The 17,254-nt window shown below is 47.5% G+C and overlaps 1 protein-coding gene across 8 annotated transcripts in view; it reads left to right on the forward strand.

The window, feature by feature from the left end:
• The window catches only part of fgd4a (FYVE, RhoGEF and PH domain containing 4a), a 32,477-nt gene extending 15,373 nt beyond the window's left edge, over positions 1-17,104 (forward strand). For 4 of the 8 annotated variants that reach the window (XM_058086839.1, XM_058086841.1, XM_058086844.1 and 1 more), the window contains exons 2-18: positions 1,840-1,923; positions 6,487-6,639; positions 7,080-7,272; positions 10,066-10,453; positions 11,141-11,230; positions 11,319-11,464; positions 11,553-11,709; positions 11,788-11,926; positions 12,135-12,193; positions 12,275-12,421; positions 12,535-12,707; positions 14,079-14,109; positions 14,199-14,279; positions 14,371-14,496; positions 14,811-14,948; positions 15,536-15,676; positions 15,743-17,104. In XM_058086839.1, the coding sequence (XP_057942822.1) occupies positions 1,840-1,923; positions 6,487-6,639; positions 7,080-7,272; positions 10,066-10,453; positions 11,141-11,230; positions 11,319-11,464; positions 11,553-11,709; positions 11,788-11,926; positions 12,135-12,193; positions 12,275-12,421; positions 12,535-12,707; positions 14,079-14,109; positions 14,199-14,279; positions 14,371-14,496; positions 14,811-14,948; positions 15,536-15,676; positions 15,743-16,003 (2,507 nt within the window). In that variant the 3' untranslated portion in view covers positions 16,004-17,104. Of the gene's footprint in view, positions 1-1,839; positions 1,924-3,422; positions 3,788-6,486; positions 6,640-7,079; positions 7,273-10,065; positions 10,454-11,140; positions 11,231-11,318; positions 11,465-11,552; positions 11,710-11,787; positions 11,927-12,134; positions 12,194-12,274; positions 12,422-12,534; positions 12,708-14,078; positions 14,110-14,198; positions 14,280-14,370; positions 14,710-14,810; positions 14,949-15,535; positions 15,677-15,742 lie in introns of those variants that run through there. The other 4 variants (XM_058086840.1, XM_058086843.1, XM_058086845.1 and 1 more) reach the window with 4 other exon arrangements.
• Positions 17,105-17,254: the final 150 nt, after the last annotated feature.

Below are 17,254 nucleotides of genomic sequence, written 5' to 3' on the forward strand. Positions count from 1 at the left end.
CAGCAAATAATAATCCACAAATGTCTGATATTTGAGGCGTATGTTGTTTCTATGCCCATCGTGTGTTGCTGTACTCCTGGTTCTGTTGCATACACAGCATGTAGTAAAAGCCCTTTGAGATATTTGACACTTTCTGAAGTCAGTTAGCCAGCCGTTGTCATGACGAGCGGTGTCTGCGTCTGCTTGTTGCTATGGAGAAGGCCAACAGAGACCAAGCTGCTATCAACAGCCTGCAGCTCCACTTAGGAGATAATACAGCACCTCCCCTTTCTTTGATTATTAAAATCATTGCGGTTGATCTTTTTTTTTATGTGAGCGAGAGGGGCGGTTTTGGAAAATGGCTGTGATCAAAAGAGTTCATGTTGAGCGCAGCCAATAGTAAATAATATGAAATAGTGCAGTACATCCATAGGCCACAGGGGTCCACCTTGTAAGAAGAGATATTTACATAGAAAGACACACTATAAACCTTGCAATCCTACCTACACTCGCTGTTCCCAGCGCCACTCTTTAGTGAGGCCCTTTATTTCATCGCAGTCCAAGCAGAGGCTGTACTAATTCCACACATCAGATTTGTGGGACCAAAACACGATCTCTTCATAAGACTTCAAAATGTGGTATTAGCGTCCACCTCACCACTTTAATCTGTACTTCTTTTAGCCGTAAACTAGCCACATCATGGTTCCACATCAAGCGTGTCATATAGTCAGGGGTCTCGTCTTTGGCGTGAGGCAAAGGCTGTTGATGTGATACCAGGATGTTGGTCACATGAAGGAAGATGGACACCAAACTTCCTCCACATCACACGTCTGTCACTGGTGTTTCGGCAGTGTGGGCGGCTTATTTGATTGTTTTTTTTTCATGCCGTGTGCATTTTCCACGGTGACGCTTCCCCCCACGTTTAGAAAGAATAGGAGTGTGATGATGCTGGTCACATGGTCAAGCAGTGGGTGGAGGTGCTGCACTTTAAGATGTAGGTTGTTTCTTTGGGGGGGAAATGTCTGATAGCATGGATGTGTAAGCTGCTTACTTGTGCTCAAAAGATATGTTGGACATTGTGTGTGTGTGTGTGTGTGTGTGTGTGTGTGTGTGTGTGTGCGTGCGCGCGTGCGTGTGTGTGCGCGTGTAAACAGCAGGATGCCTGTCATGAGGAGTCCAGATGGCTGGATGGAGAAAGCCCTATTTTCATCCCCAAAGTATTACCCCTCCTGCAACAATGAATCCTTGATTAAGCTTCTCGGTTTTCTGATATGGGGGCGTACTTTGCTCTTTTTGTCCCTCACACTTTTACTTTTTTGGGGGGACGGGGTTTTAATATTTTCCAATTATTTCAACTTTCTTCTTAAATAATTTTGTCAAATTTATTCTCATAATATGACGACTTCATTGCCATCTTATTTTGTTTTTCCTCATAATATTATGTTTTTTGTTTGAGAATGTGTGAGAATGTTGCTTTTCAATGGTCTCTGAGGAGGCGTACGTGTCTTTTGGGGGGGTTGGGGGGGATTAATACTCCTGTGACCCCATCATTGCTTTTAATGCTATTTTCTCTTCCATCTTTTATGTGCATATTCAAGGTCTGTCTCAGTAGACCATGCCCTACATATCCCAGACGGACTCATTAGTTCCTCGTTAGCATCACAGGCCTTGTGTTGATTTTCACTCTCCAAACAAACACCACTTCGCTACTGATTGGAGTACATTTTTGGTCTCAGCAATTTTGTCATCACTTCATTCAGGAAAATAGTAACAAGCGTGCATGGTATGCTGCTGCGGTCTGTCTTCCAACAATCCACCTGGCATCTCGTAACGCTGCCGCTTCATCTTGTGTGCTTGCAGACGGGAAAGATAACGCCGTGTGTTTCCAGTCCGAGCGTGCTGACGAAGATGCCTGCGTGCCCGTGAAAATCGAGCACTCCAGAGGTAGGCGGCGTGACTCAACGTCACCTTGCAGCCATGTTGTATTTTGTGACTCTTTACTTTTACCTTCGGCCCATCATCTGTCCTCTTGGAAGTAGCGTGCATTTTCCCTCTTCTTCCGTCCGCTCGCCCTCTCTTTTTCATGCTGCCGGGGTCGCTCCTGACGGTGCAAATCGGGCGTCTAATCTCATATTGGCTCCTGGATTAGAGCAAGAGGCAGGGTTAATCTGAACAAAGTCTGAGTAGTTGGACAAACAGGCTTCATCCCGCCCATGCCGGGTGGTAATGGTGATCCGTCACCCTTTCTCTACCTCACACACACACACACACACACACACACACACACACACACACACACACAGTGGATGATGACACAATGAAAGCCTTGCATGAAGCCAGATGGGACACACACACACACACACACACACACACACACACGCTAATCGCATTGGGACATGTAGGGCATCTGAGTGACAGACAGCAGGTTCAGTGGCTGCCTGATATTGATTAATGTTTCACTTTTACTTATTACTTTTTGCTTATTTACTTCTATTTTAGAGGTGTTGTGGTCCTCCTGCCAGACCTTAGTCTTCCGGTGTGGTTTGTTGATGGCCGTTACCTCAGAGGGAAGTTCTGCAAACAGCCCACAGCTTGAACATGTTACCTGCAATGACTTCTGCAATAACTGTTTTTTCTCATGGTCATAAATGCAGTGGTCCCTCGTTTATCACTGTTCATTGGTTCCAAACCCGGCCGTGATAAGTGAATTTCTGTTAAAAGGGGTCCTTATTTATAAATGGAATATTTTAGTAGTTCGAACATAGAAAGGTGTTTACAACATTCAACAGGAAATCTGTTTTTGTCATTAGTAAAGCCCTCTAGACATGAAATAACACCCCTATAGTCACCCCCATAATTACCCAATATAGTAGCCACAATAACAGCTGAGTGTGAGGAGGACAGGAAGTGATGTCGGGGTTTCAGAGGTGGGTTACGACCACAACAGTAGCTCATGTTAGGGATTATTGTGGCTGTTGTTGTTCCATGTGGTTACAGTAACATTACTGACACCCAGTGGCCAGTGGAGAATGCTACATATCATCACAACGTCTTTGAATGCATTTTCTCAATGCTTAATTTATGCAAAACTATGACGAATATATGAAGTATGCATATTTTTAAAACTAATAATTGTCCAGGGAACCAGGAAACAGCATGATTTATTAATGAATGTATTTTTGGAAAACTGTGATAGAGTGAAGGAGTGAAGCCATGCAATTAACAGCACACAGTGGGGGGGGGGGGGGGCGGCGTTACTGTACACCCTCTTCGTTTCAATTCTCACTGGGTTTCGTTTGAAGCAGTTTCTCATAGTTTCAGCACTCTTGTTTATTTTGGCTTGGTATGTTTGCATAGGTAATGACAACGAGAAGTCCATCAGCCCGCAAATTGACTTTGCCCTGTGTGTGTGTGTGTGTGTGTGTGTGTGTGTGTGTGTGTGCGCGTGTGACAGAGGAAGAGGAAGCTTTTTTAAATTGTTCTCTATAAGACATGACAACCAGTGACGTGGACGTCACGTGTTCGAGTAAAACCCACATGTTGCGTTGTGTTCGGGTGTTGTTGTGTTTGTTATGTTTGTGTGTTTGTGTCATTGTTTGTCTATTTAAAAGCCAGTTAAATAGGAGGTGTGAGTGAGATGAGGGAGGAGTCTGTACGGCTTGGAGAGCCTCCTTGCTGACCGTCATTCAGCAGCAGCACTTGGAGGAATTCACTGCTCCTCCAGGACACACACACGCACACACACACACACACACACACATACACACACACACACACACAAGATGGCAGATCATGGAGGATTCCCAAGGTGAGTTGTGATGTCTGCTATTGGCTCCTTCTGTGTAGAAATGCTGCAGTCTTTGTCGTCATCAAGCTGCTGGGGGGCGTTCCTGTACTTTGTCTAGCAACCTTTCAACGCCGATGGCCCTTTTATACGGCCCCTCTGGCCAAAAGCACTCATTGCACAGTTAAGCCATGTGATCCATATTGGTATCGGCCGATTTCAGTCCCGGATGATCGGAATCGGCAGCATCGGAGCATCCTTAATTTTATTGTATTAATATTCTGTTACTGAGACTTTATGGATAAACGATGGAAATTGCTTGGTTATATTAGCTCAACTTCAGAAGAAAAATATGTTTTTTTTTAGGAAAACTCTTAAATATATATATTTCAAATAATGAACATTAATGTCAAAATGTAATGTGAGGTTAGCTGCATGATTCACTAGTTGGCACCCTGGAGAGATGGACTATGCATCTTCAGGTCGCTTGTCAAGGTAGAAGGCCTCAACATCCTCTATCAAGGTCAAGCATGTCTTGTCTAGTCCATAATATTCCCTCCAATCATCATTTCTTACAGCGGAGAGCCACTTGTCCAGCACTTTGGTTTCTAGCCTCCGTCAGTTAAGAAGAGTCAGATCCAGACAGCGGGGCTCCTTCCTGGTGCCGCCGCTCGAGGAGGCCAATCAAAGCAGGATTGTTCTTGTAAAGATCTCAGCCTCTTTGAGAGCTCTTATTAGTTGTGTTCGTCACCCAAACAGAGCAAGATGCTCCAAAAGCTCCAAGCAGACCATCTTTAGCTGCACATAAGAAGCATTTCATGTTAAATGACCTGAATTGCTTTTCTCTGCTTTGCTTCTGGTGAAAGAATCCTTCCAGCTGCAGACCAGACTGGCGTGTGACACGTAAAAACAACCCCCGGGGGCAGGGCCACGCTCAGCCCCTGCCATCCTTCCAGAGCAACGTAGCTTCTAGAGCACAGTCCGCAGCCGCTCGCCGCCTTATTTGGGGTCATACATGCAAAAAAAAAATGTTCTCATGATCTCTTAATGCGACCGTGGGAGGAAGCCCACAGCGTAAGAGAAATTCCTGAGGGCGTCTTTGGAATTGATCGGTCATTTGGAGAGCCCTTTTTAGACTCGCACTCCCAAACACAGCGTGGGGCTGTTTCCACTCAGACCAAGCGCTGTTGTCTTTAATTACGGTCAGCCTATAAAAATAGTAGCTAACTATATGATTGGCTGGCCTGTTTCAGACATACCAGCTTGGCATAGATAGGAAATAAAAACTTTTCTCAAGCAAGCGCCACATATTTACATACAGTGTAGGACTTTGTACTGCATTGTGCAGGGGTGTCCGAACGGCACATTCTAAAATACAATTTAACAAGAAAACAGAAAAAAACAGAATAAGGTCAAAATATTAGGACAATAACTTTATTATGAGGGAAATGTCATCTTATCATTTTCCAGGAATAACGTCAACATATTGAATTATTGAAGAAAAAGATTTTCTGAAGCTGTGATGTTATGGCCAACAAAACGAAGCATGAACTCGTCATCCTTTTTTAGGATGTGGTCCAGCAACTGAGATGAAAATGTACTTCCATTACACTACGGTGTACAAGACTACTGCGGCCTAAGATATCCACAGGAATTAGCCTCAAACCGGCGCTAATTAAACACAAGTGTGCTCGAGGATATACACGACGCCCAATATAAGACGTCCTCTCAATGATTATATGGATGGAAGTCCTTGTCCACACCAGAACTCAGTTCCGCACAGAGACGTTGCGGGTTTCGGTGATGGGACTGACCCAAATGATAGTTGTCTGACATTCCGTGGTGTGGATGCTTTAGGCTTTAAGATTGAGCTTCTAGAAATAGGCCAGCACATTGTGTTTATCCAAACAAGCCAAGCCTAAAGGTACATATACTGTATTGCTTTACATCAGTGCTGCTATGCTGGTGACCGTGACAAAGACTGACAGGGTGGGTCAGTACACCTTCTTAGCTAGCTTAGCATACTCTCAATGTGTTCATCTTCATTGGGTTGTCTCACTATGCTTCCTTCGTCAACCCTTAAGCCACAGATGTCCAAAGTGCAGCTCGGGGGGGCAGAAAAAAAGTTGTTTTCTAACTAGAAAAAGTCGTCATTTTAAAAGAATAATGCCATTTAAGTAGCACAAAACACATTTTTCTGGAAAAACCTTTTAATATTTTGAAAAACAAAACAATGAATAAAATTGTCATTTTGGGAAAATTTGTTTGGCCAAAAAGTTAAAATTTTACAAGAATAAAATCCTAATTATGAGGAAGTTGTCAAAATATGAAGAGGTTAGGAGAATAAAGTCATAATATTAAGAGGAAAAATAATGTGTCTATATATAAACATATTAAGGGGTTTTGCCTTTTTACAAAATTTCAACCAATTTAGAAAAAAAAGCAAAATTAGTATTTAAGGACAAAGCTTTGTTTGGTTATTCATTAGTATCAACATTTCAGTTTCTTCTGTTTATATTTTGCCTTTTTGTTCTATTTTTCCCATTTTTGTTTTGCTTAGTACTGTAGTAGTACTTATAGTACAATGCAAATCCTTTCATCTTCCACCATGTGGCCCTCCCTGGAGACCGTTTGGACAATGCCAGCCTCCAATAGTTACCAATGCGTATCACTGTGTAACCATGGTAACGGCAAGCCTCTCTTCTCTTGTTCTTGTCTTTCAGCTGTCGGTCGGAGCTCATCATGCAAGTACAGTAACTCCTCCAGCGTGCACGCGTGTCTGACTCGAGCAACAAGTGCGAGCGCTGAGAGGATCCGGTCAGGCGTCAATGGAAGAAGTTCTGGCAAGAGGCCGCTGTCGCAGTCCAAACCGCCAGGTACACAATGATGGCCGTGCGGTCCAGGTTCTAAAAGGACCTTTTCTGTATCATCACATCCCTCATTACATTCCATCCTACCCCCTTCCCTCATCAATCAGTACCTTCAGCAAAGTGAAGGTAAGAAAAAAAGGGATGGACATGAACGTTGAACTTTGCTCCTGTCGTATTTGCTCGGGTAAATCATTCAACGCAGATAAGACAGATAAGACAGACAGGAGACTGTGCAGTTAATCATGCTAGATATTTGGCTTCCGTCACCACAATCACGTTACTCCGAGCGGCCTTGTGCCGTTCACTAGTCTTTCCAGGCGGCGTGCGGACGCCAGAGGGCACGTACCGCCCCCTTCAGCCCTCAATGTGCACTGCAGTGGCTTCAGCCCCTTTCAGAAATATGCTGACTCGCATCTGAGTAGAATCCATCTTTATTTTGTCTTTAGTGCCTCCCAAACCAGCACACCTTCAGAGCCCGGTGACGGAGCTCTCATCCCCTCTGGCTCACATCCACAAACCCCAGTTTAGACCAGGGATGGAGGAGGGAGGTGGAGGAGGAAGGGGGGCGGCAAACCGGGAGAGGGTCAGAGTCAAACACTCCAAAGTGTCAGACCTCATCAGCCGATTTGAGGAGAACAGGTAGGAAGGAGCCTTTTCCTCTCTTCTGCTGTGTGGCTTTGCTTCTCCGGGATCCGCCTGGACGCAGCCGGGCTGCGCTCGTCCAAAATATACCAGAACTCAGCCTTCATCCAGCAACGCGGCGTGCTTCGCATCGGGCCTGTCAATACGTACATTTCATCGCCATTCATCACGTTCGTCCACAGTTAACTCGTAAAGTTAACTCGCACAATTAATCACAGCTAGAAATAGGGCTTTATCTACAATACTACGTGTACCTTTGAAAGATCATGTCAAGGTTTTGAATACACCAATCAACACCTACTAACACATTACATATACTATACATATACGTATACGTATACGTATACATATACGTATACATATACATATACATATACATATACATATACATATACATATACATAAAGATACCACAACCGCATGGAACAATGCGTACATGAGAGTTATTATGTCTACTATATTAGGTCATATGAGTATTAAGTTGACTATAGGGGTGTTAGAAGGTCAAGGTTTTCTATGCTCCGACCAGCAAAATATGTATTTCATCCATTTATTAATATGAATTCCACTTTGTGGAAATTGGCCTGGAAGCAATTTACCGACTGTACAAAGCCAAATGAGGATGTTATGTTGAAATAGCTTAGCATATATTGACCTATATTTAGCATACTTAATGTACAAAATGTATATTTAATGTATATTTATATATGGACTCAAGTCAGACTCGGAATGTTTTTGGACTTGACTTGACAGTATCATCAAAGACCTGACTGGGACATCAGTGACTCAAGACTGAAGTCTGATGATTTGAAAATACTTTTCATACTTTTCAGTGAATGTGTTGACTAAAATGTGTCCCCATTCAAAGTACTCGATGAACGTGATTGGTCTTCTCCATTTTTGCCTTTTGAATGAGCCTCACCGAATGAATTAGCAAACAAAAAACGTCATGACTTGAGACCTGACTTAGACTTGCAAAACCATGACTATGCTGTTGCCTGACTGGACCACGTCAAGGTTTTTCCAACTTTTTGGACTCCAATATAACAATACCACGAATGTTGTGAAGAATAATAAACACCATGGTGTGACCCTGCCATGGACAACTCATGAGGCCGGCCTAAAACTGTGACTGCACCGCTAATGCCAGTCCAGGTCCAGGTCAGACCTGGTCTTTGATGGATTCAATGACCCGGATGAATGAGAATATTCCATAACGAAATACAAGCGCATCTGCGTGATGCTGTCACACCGTGTTCTGGTCCTGGATGTACGTAATACCGCGGCCGCACACCTGCTGTCGTCACCTGACGCCTTGAAATTGCGGAAACGGAAAAGCGTCGTCTTTCTCAACATTTCCTACAACACGTGAAAAGCAGAAGTCCTGCGATCAAAGAGCTGCGACCGAGCCAGCGGTAGTAATTCAGGCGAGGAGAAGCAGGAGAGATTAGCTCGCACCTTCACAGGTTGATCACCGTCGAGGGGATGAAAGCAGATTTGAGCGGCAGAGTCGGGCAAACCAGGCTCCTCATTCAGTTGTGGGAGAGCAGTCGGTGTAGGGACATGAAAACCAGGAAGAGGAGGTATGGATCACTCAACATCTCTCATCTTCTCTTCATTTCATCGTCACCATCATCTAGTTGGTAGGACACGTTGTCCAAGGACTTGTTGGAAGAATTCTAGTAGGGCGGCCGGAACGTCCTCCTGCCCTTTTGGAGAAAAAGCCAAGAGAATCATTTTTAGTCCCATTTCTTTTCAGCAAATTCTCAATCTTCCAACTTCGAGTGTGGAAGTGAGGTTCATCGACGCCACTGGTGTCTTTTCACTGGGGTCGTTGCTGGGCTGCTGGGATTAGCCCTCTGGAGGCCCGGGAAGGCGAGAGAGAGCCAACAGAATTAGCCTTCTAATGTCTTAATCTGGTTCACGTGGAACTTTAAGGCTCGGAGGCGGCCACCGAGGCCACAAACCGGCCAGCTGGCGTACGTCATGTAACGTTAGCTACAAGCTACGACTCCATAGCTCATTCATGTGAAAACACCACCAGGGACCAGCAGTGTTGCACCAGCGTGTTGTTCTTCCTCTATTTGTACACGCTTCCTGTTTCGACCGGACACGCTGCACGAAGACAAAGCCGAGAAGATGAGAGATAACGTTTGTGTGCTGGTTTGATATCTGCACCAATCGTGTCTTTGCAGTGAGAAATGATGCTAATGTACAGGAGGTTACTCAGCTGCTCTGCCTGCAGGATGTACAACGTGTGTGTGTGTGTGTGTGTGCGTGTGCGTGTGCATGTGTGTGTGTGTTGATCTATTTTTGGCAAAGAGTTACTTTTGTTCCATTCAAGTTTCCAAAGCGGAGGGTCATAAATGATTTAGCATCACAGGTGTGTTGAAGTAGGCCAGCTTCTACCTCTGGGAGTGAGCAGGTTACATCTCTTGCTCCTGTCCTCCTCATTACTGCACCTCCACGCACACACGCACACACACACACACACGCACACGCACACACGCACACACACACCTCCTGTCCTCCTCATTACTGCACCTCCATGCACACGCACACGCACACACACACACACACACCTCCTGTGCCTCACAGGACAGATAGACGTGTGGAAGTCAGTGGCGTTTTATTTTTAACTCCCACACTCACATGCAAAAGCTCTCCGCTTACTCTTCCCCCACTTCCTGGTCGACGTGCCGGCTCGAGCAGCTCCTGCGCCAGCGCTCCTCTGAACCTTCTCCTTTTTTGTGTGTTTTCACCTCTGGGCCGTTTCCTCTGTTCTGGCAGCAACACGGACAACAGGAGAGCTAGCTCGCCTCTCAAACAGAGCGGCAAATCGGCCAACTGCAGCCCCGCACACCGGACCTCCCACAGGCTGACGGAGCCCGCCAAGATCCAGGAGAACCACTCCACGGTAGAGCTGGACTCTGTGGCATCCGACCCGCAGGATGCACGCACACCCACGGCTAACGGGGTGCTGAGGCAGATGGAGCGGGACAAGGAGGAGGAGACACGGGCGTGTAACGGTGAAAACGGGAGGATAGTCAATGGAGATATGGGGAGCGCAGACGGGACAGGAGAGGACTCCAGTCCGCATGCGCACAGAACTCCTTCAGAGAGCTCCCACGAGAGTGAGGAGATCGGGGCGAGCACGGAGCAGGAACACGAACACAAGGTAAGCAAGATGGTTGCTGAACGCTTCATTGTGTCTGACTAGGATCTTCATCTGAAGCTTGTTGTTTGGATGAATTGACAGGGCTAGGCAAACTGCGGCCCGCTGGCCACATCAGGCCAGCCGAGCGTCTGAAATCGGCCAAAATATTTCTTTAAAAACGTTAACATCGAAACGGTAGCCAGCAGTACTGTAGGGCATACAAACACATACCCATGCCAAAAAACAGCCATATATCCCCGCCGCAAGGCATGCTGGGTAGCCTGTGGTTCTCTTTCTCTTTGTCGTGTTTTTGCTTGATGGCAAATATGTCATCAGTAAGGTCAATAAGGTCATCAGGGACGTAAACAAGGACGAGCTAGCATACTCTTGCCAGCCAATGTTTCACTGTTCATACTTTAGTTGCAGCTTAACTACCCAGCATGCCTTGTGGGCTTTTGGAAATAAAAGCTAACGTTATTTTTAGCTGTTGTTTAGTAGTAGCAGTTGATTTATGTGATGTGTACCTTGTTAGCTAGCTCAAGCTAACTCCTGTTCTCTTGGTAGAACGCACAGAAAAGAGGAAGAAATACGTGTTCATGCTTCCTGTTAGGATCGGGAATGACGGGCAAATTCATCAACAAAGATGGCGACCAGCCAATGTGGTCAGTGTCCGGTGTGGATGTTCATGCATGTTACGTTGGTCTGCAGGAGACAAACGAGCAGAAGCTGTTCAAGATCGCCAGCGAGCTCCTGCAGACGGAGAAGGCTTACGTGGTTCGACTGAACTTGCTGGATCAGGTGAGATGAGGAGACAACAGCATCTGTTGCGTCGCCGTGGCAACCAGCGTCAAGGTAGAGCTGTGACGACGTGTGCTCGGCTCCCCAGGTATTTTGTGCCAAGCTCATGGAGGAGGCAAACAAAGGAACATTCCCCGTGGATGTGGTGAAGAACATCTTCTCCAACATCTCCTCCATCAACACCTTCCACAGCCAGTTTTTGCTGCCAGACTTGGAGAAGCGGATGGGAGAATGGTGAGCTACCACAAAGGCTGTTTTCCTGTTTTCCTCCAACGTCTTGGGCTCCGTGGAAGCGCTCGGCCTCCTTTCTGCCTCCCTGCAGGGCATCCACGCCTCGCATCGGAGACATCCTGCAGAAGCTCACGCCCTTCCTCAAGATGTACGCCGAGTACGTGAAGAATTTCGACAAGGCCATGGAGCTGCTGAAACAGTGGAGCGAGCGTTCTCCGCCGTTCAAGGCCATCATTCAGGAGATACAGGTGTGGTGACGGCACCGCAGGGAAGGCGTGTCCACCAGGAACCCAGAAATGACCATAAGCGTGCTTACGTCTGTGCAGAGTCAAGACGTTTGCGGCAGCCTTACGCTTCAACATCACATGCTGGAGCCCGTGCAGAGGGTGCCTCGCTATGAGATGCTCCTCAAAGACTACCTGAAGAAGCTTCCGCAAGACGACCCCGATCGGCGAGACTCAGAAAGTACGTTTTACAAGTCTTAGTAAATGCCTCATTTTATCGTATGGTGTGTAAAGGTGACCGTAGGGGTGCTATCTCATGCCTAGAGGGCTCTACCAATGCTGGAAGTGGCATTTAGGAAGTCTCTAACTCAAAGAAAATAATTATGGAGGAGATGATTCATAAATGAGCCTTTTGAGCTAACCACAGCTTGTCTGTTGGTATCGTCCAGAATCCTTAGAGATCATCGCCACGGCAGCAACTCACTCCAACAGCGCCATACGTAAATCTGTGAGTGGCCCTGATGAAATCATCTTCTCCAGCTAGTCTTCAGCCGAGCGTCCCACAGCAAAGTGTTGTGTGGTCCTTTAGGAGAACCTGAAGAAACTGATGGAGATTTACGAGATGCTCGGCGAGGAGGAGGACATCGTTCATCCCTCTAATGAGTTCATCAAAGAAGGTCACATCCTGAAGCTGGCGGCCAGGAACACCTCAGCCATGGAGCGATACCTCTTCTTGGTGAGACCCGAACGACGCCACGCTTGGCGTCCTGCTTGGGCGTGGCCAACACGAACCTTCTCTCTCCTGCTGGTTCCCTACCAAGCGCCCTCATGTTTTCTTCTCCCCAACAGTTCAACAACATGCTGTTGTACTGCGTTCCCAAATTCAGCCTGGGTGGACCCAAGTACACGGTCAGGACGCGGATCGGCATCGACGGCATGAAAGTCCTGGAAACCACCAACGAGGACTACCCTCACACCTTCCAGGTTTCGGGGAAGGAGAGGACACTGGAGCTCCAAGCCAGGTACAAACTCGACAAACACGGCACACGGCTGTGGTGTGCACCAGGAAGCTGGAAGCACCAGGAAGCTGGAAGCACCAGGAAGCTGTGGTGTGCACCAGGAAGCTGTGGTGTGCACCAGGAAGCTGTGGTGTGCACCAGGAAGCTGGAAGCACCAGGAAGCTGTGGTGTGCACCAGGAAGCTGGAAGCACCAGGAAGCTGTGGTGTGCACCAGGAAGCTAGAAGCACCAGGAAGCTGTGGTGTGCACCAGGAAGCTGTGGTGTGCACCAGGAAGCTGGAAGCACCAGGAAGCTGTGGTGTGCACCAGGAAGCTGTGGTGTGCACCAGGAAGCTGGAAGCACCAGGAAGCTGTGGTGTGCACCAGGAAGCTAGAAGCACCAGGAAGCTGTGGTGTGCACCAGGAAGCTGGAAGCACCAGGAAGCTGTGGTGTGCACCAGGAAGCTGTGGTGTGCACCAGGAAGCTGTGGTGTGCACCAGGAAGCTAGAAGCACCAGGAAGCTGTTGTGTGCACCAGGAAGCTGTGGTGTGCACCAGGAAGCTGTGGTGTGCACCAGGAAGCTAGAAGCACCAGGAAGCTGTGGTGTGCACCAGGAAGCTGTGGTGTGCACCAGGAAGCTGTGGTGTGCACCAGGAAGCTGTGGTGTGCACCAGGAAGCTAGAAGCACCAGGAAGCTGTGGTGTGCACCAGGAAGCTAGAAGCACCAGGAAGCTGTGGTGTGCACCAGGAAGCTGGAAGCACCAGGAAGCTGTGGTGTGCACCAGGAAGCTGGAAGCACCAGGAAGCTGTGGTGTGCACCAGGAAGCTGGAAGCACCAGGAAGCTGTGGTGTGCACCAGGAAGCTGGAAGCACCAGGAAGCTGTGGTGTGCACCAGGAAGCTGTGGTGTGCACCAGGAAGCTGGAAGCACCAGGAAGCTGTGGTGTGCACCAGGAAGCTGGAAGCACCAGGAAGCTGTGGTGTGCACCAGGAAGCTGGAAGCACCAGGAAGCTGTGGTGTGCACCAGGAAGCTAGAAGCACCAGGAAGCTGTGGTGTGCACCAGGAAGCTAGAAGCACCAGGAAGCTGTGGTGTGCACCAGGAAGCTGGAAGCACCAGGAAGCTGTGGTGTGCACCAGGAAGGGGAGGGAAAAACACCATCGGTCGGGGTGGCCGATGTTGGCTTTTTTGCTGAAAGGCGATATGGCGATATTGTCCAACTCTTAATTTCCAATCCGATATCAGCCGATACCGATATGACTTTTCATGAATTTTGATGAGTGGTCGTCTGCATGAGCAAGGCATTGTTCTATTTTAGACGTAGACGTGCCTTATACATGTTCCTGGGCGCAGCTAATGACCTTGGTGTGATTTGGCTTTATTTGTATCTTGCAGCTCCGAGCAGGACAAGGCGGGCTGGATCAAGGTATGGGGGGGGCGGGGCATCACCACCTCCGTCATCGCTCCAAACGTCTTCACCACGCCCAGTCACTCCTCTGATCTTGCTTGCTCCAGGCTTTCCGAGAGACCATCGAGATCTTCCAGCAGAAGAACGAGTCATTCAAGTCGGCATCCAAGGACGTGGAGGAGGTGTCGGTTGGTAGCAGATGTTCCCGCCCGCCTGTGCGCTCCTGGCTGAGTGAATGAAACATGCTGAGTGTGCTTTCTTGTCTCGTCTTTGTCCAAGAACGCCGAGCTGGGGAAACGCGCTCCTCGTTGGATCCGCGACAACGAAGTGACCATGTGCATGAAATGTAAAGAGCCGTTCAACGCCCTCACGCGGCGGCGACACCACTGCAGAGCTTGTGGCTACGTACGTGGATACATTTTCTTCTCATTTTCCTCAAGCTCATTTCACAAATGTTGCAACATGACTTTGTTGTCAACTAATAGTTGTTTTGGTCCGCCAAGACAAGCAACATAGAGTTTCTTTATTAAGTGACGCTGCCCGCTATTGGCCTGGCATGCATACTACAAGGCTATGACTGCTCTACAGTTTGTACTGTACTGTACTACAGTACTGTAGGTACACAGAAAATATAATATAATAATCCAGTAAAAGATCAAATACCGGGTCCAGGCAAGAACGTGGCGCCCGTCCTCCCGACACGCATCCTTCTCTTTCAGGTGGTCTGCTGGAAATGCTCCGACAACAAGGTGCCGCTGGAGTACGACGGCAACAGGGTGAACAAAGTGTGCAGAGATTGCTTCTCCATCCTGACGGGAGAAACCATCACTGAGGGCAAGAAGAAGGGCATCCTGGAGGTGAGCGGAGACACCAGTGGGACGTTAGAGCGGCTAAAGACGCTAAAGACGGCTGTCTGTCTCTCTATCTACATATCTATATCTATCTATCCATCTATCCATCCATCCATCCATCCATCCATCTATCCATCTATCCATCTATCCATCTATCCATCTATCCATCTATCCATCCATCCATCCATCCATCCATCCATCCATCCATCAATCTATCATATTGGCTTTTTTGTTGAAAGCCGACCAATTTCCGATACGTGATATGTGTTGGATACAGCTTTTTTTAAATACCGGTTTTCATGATCGGGAAAAAATCCAATACTTATATCGACCGATATCACATTTGGATACTGATATCGTGATATATTATCCCAAATAAAAACACATGCATGATGCATTATTAATGATTGGTCTATTTTAAGATTTAAGCCAAGACCACTCGAAGATGCGTCGCGAATCCTCCAAATAGAAATCTCTCCTCTCCTGTGGAATCATCCGACGCTGATATGACGTCCCTGAGGACAGGGAAAAGTAAAAAGGTCTAACGGGGGATGACTTCGGGTAATCCTACCGTGTCCTTGTCTCCGGCGCAGATCGAGGCGGGTCAGTTCACGGGCAGCAGCATCATGTGCGGCTTCCTGCAGTACTGCGAGAAGAACAAGCCCTGGCAGAAGGTGTGGTGCGTCATCCCCGAGAAGGAGTGCTTGGTGCTCTACCTCTACGGAGCTCCTCAGGTACACGCAAGTGAAAGTATGGCAGGATGTGGAAGCGGACGTCTGACCGAGCGATGCCATGTGCAGGACGTCAAGGCGCAGAGCAGCATCCCTCTGCTGGGCTACTCGGTGGAGGACAGCATCCGGCCCGCCGACCCCCAGGCCAGCTTCCGCCTCAGCCAGTCCAAGTCGGTGCACAACTTTGCTGCCGAAAGCGAGGAGCTGAAGCAGCGTTGGCTCAAGGTGATCCGTGTGGCCGTGACGGGGGAGGTGCCCGAGTGCGCTCACACCAACGGCGGCGGCGTCACCGTGGCGGACATGCAGGAAGCGGGCTCAGACAGCTCGTAAGGACTCCAGACTCGCAAAGCGCCTTGGCTCGACCGCTTCCTCCTCTCTAGCTGGACCGGAAGGAGTGCTGGATAAGCTGCCTTTTATCATGCAGGCTGGAGTACTCCACTTGGACACAAACACGGGAGGGGACAGCGCCCTCTAAAGCCTGTGGACTCGTACTGCACCGTCTTCCCAACCGCCCAGCCAAGCTGTACAGTAGAAAGTCTATTTCTGAAGGTTATTTTCACCTTGTTTGATAGAATTTATGTACAGTATCTGCCTCTTTTTCTTTTCACGGCTGTCTCGTGGCTCCCAAGGTGGAGGACCAATCAGAAGGGTGGACGCGCTTCCTGGTCTTATTAAATGAGAAGGCGTGGCCAAACCTTTGACAATGTTAAGTTGTATTAGCATTTCAATTCACCATCCGGTCATCAGAATCATTTATTAAATTGGCCGGTTTTACATCATCTCCCCGACCACATTTTGTGGTTTTATAATGAAAATAGCATTTTAAAATGGTATCAATTGTAAAAAAAAAAAAATGACAGTTTTGGTCACTCATTAAACTTTATGGAGACACCAAACACAAACTATTGACCCCCCCCTTCTTAAAATCATGCTTGAAAGCAGCATCGACTTGAGCTTTCACTCCTTTTTCCTTCATGGTTACACTGGATGGTGAACAATCGATAACGACTGTCCTCGGCCAAAGTGCACAATGACATCTTAACAAGCTGGTGCAAGAATTGTAAATGTATTATTTGTATTATTATTACTGCTGTAAGTAACTGTACTATTTAAGGTAATTTATAGAAGACGATGAGCATGAGCTGTTGGAAGTAGCACAAATCTGTGTCACTAAAGTCTTTTGTTTTGGATCCAACCGTCTGCAGTGACAGTCGTTAGTCACCAGTCATTAGCCACCAGTAATTAGCCACCAGTCGTTAGAGGGGCTGGACGTGCCTACAATGTTTTGCTTTTGTTTTATTTCGCCCCCTCCAGTATTCAATTGAAATAAAACATAAGAGCACAACGTTTCTGAATGTATAGCCAACATACGTGTCCTCTCCTTTGAACAGCTGCGCAGTGTAAAATGGCATTAAATATGATTTATGTGGATACACTTTGTCGTTGCGTCTTTGCCTTAGTACTTTGTATGACGCTACTGCGCGTGCGTACAGAGAGGAACCCCGTTTTTCCCTGTTCTAACTTCTAAGCAGTCATAGGTGGTTGGCTGTTTCCCACGTATATTAATACGTGTGTGTGTGT

This window comes from Doryrhamphus excisus, chromosome 11, assembly GCF_030265055.1.
Source record: "Doryrhamphus excisus isolate RoL2022-K1 chromosome 11, RoL_Dexc_1.0, whole genome shotgun sequence".
NCBI classification, from domain to species: domain Eukaryota; kingdom Metazoa; phylum Chordata; class Actinopteri; order Syngnathiformes; family Syngnathidae; genus Doryrhamphus; species Doryrhamphus excisus.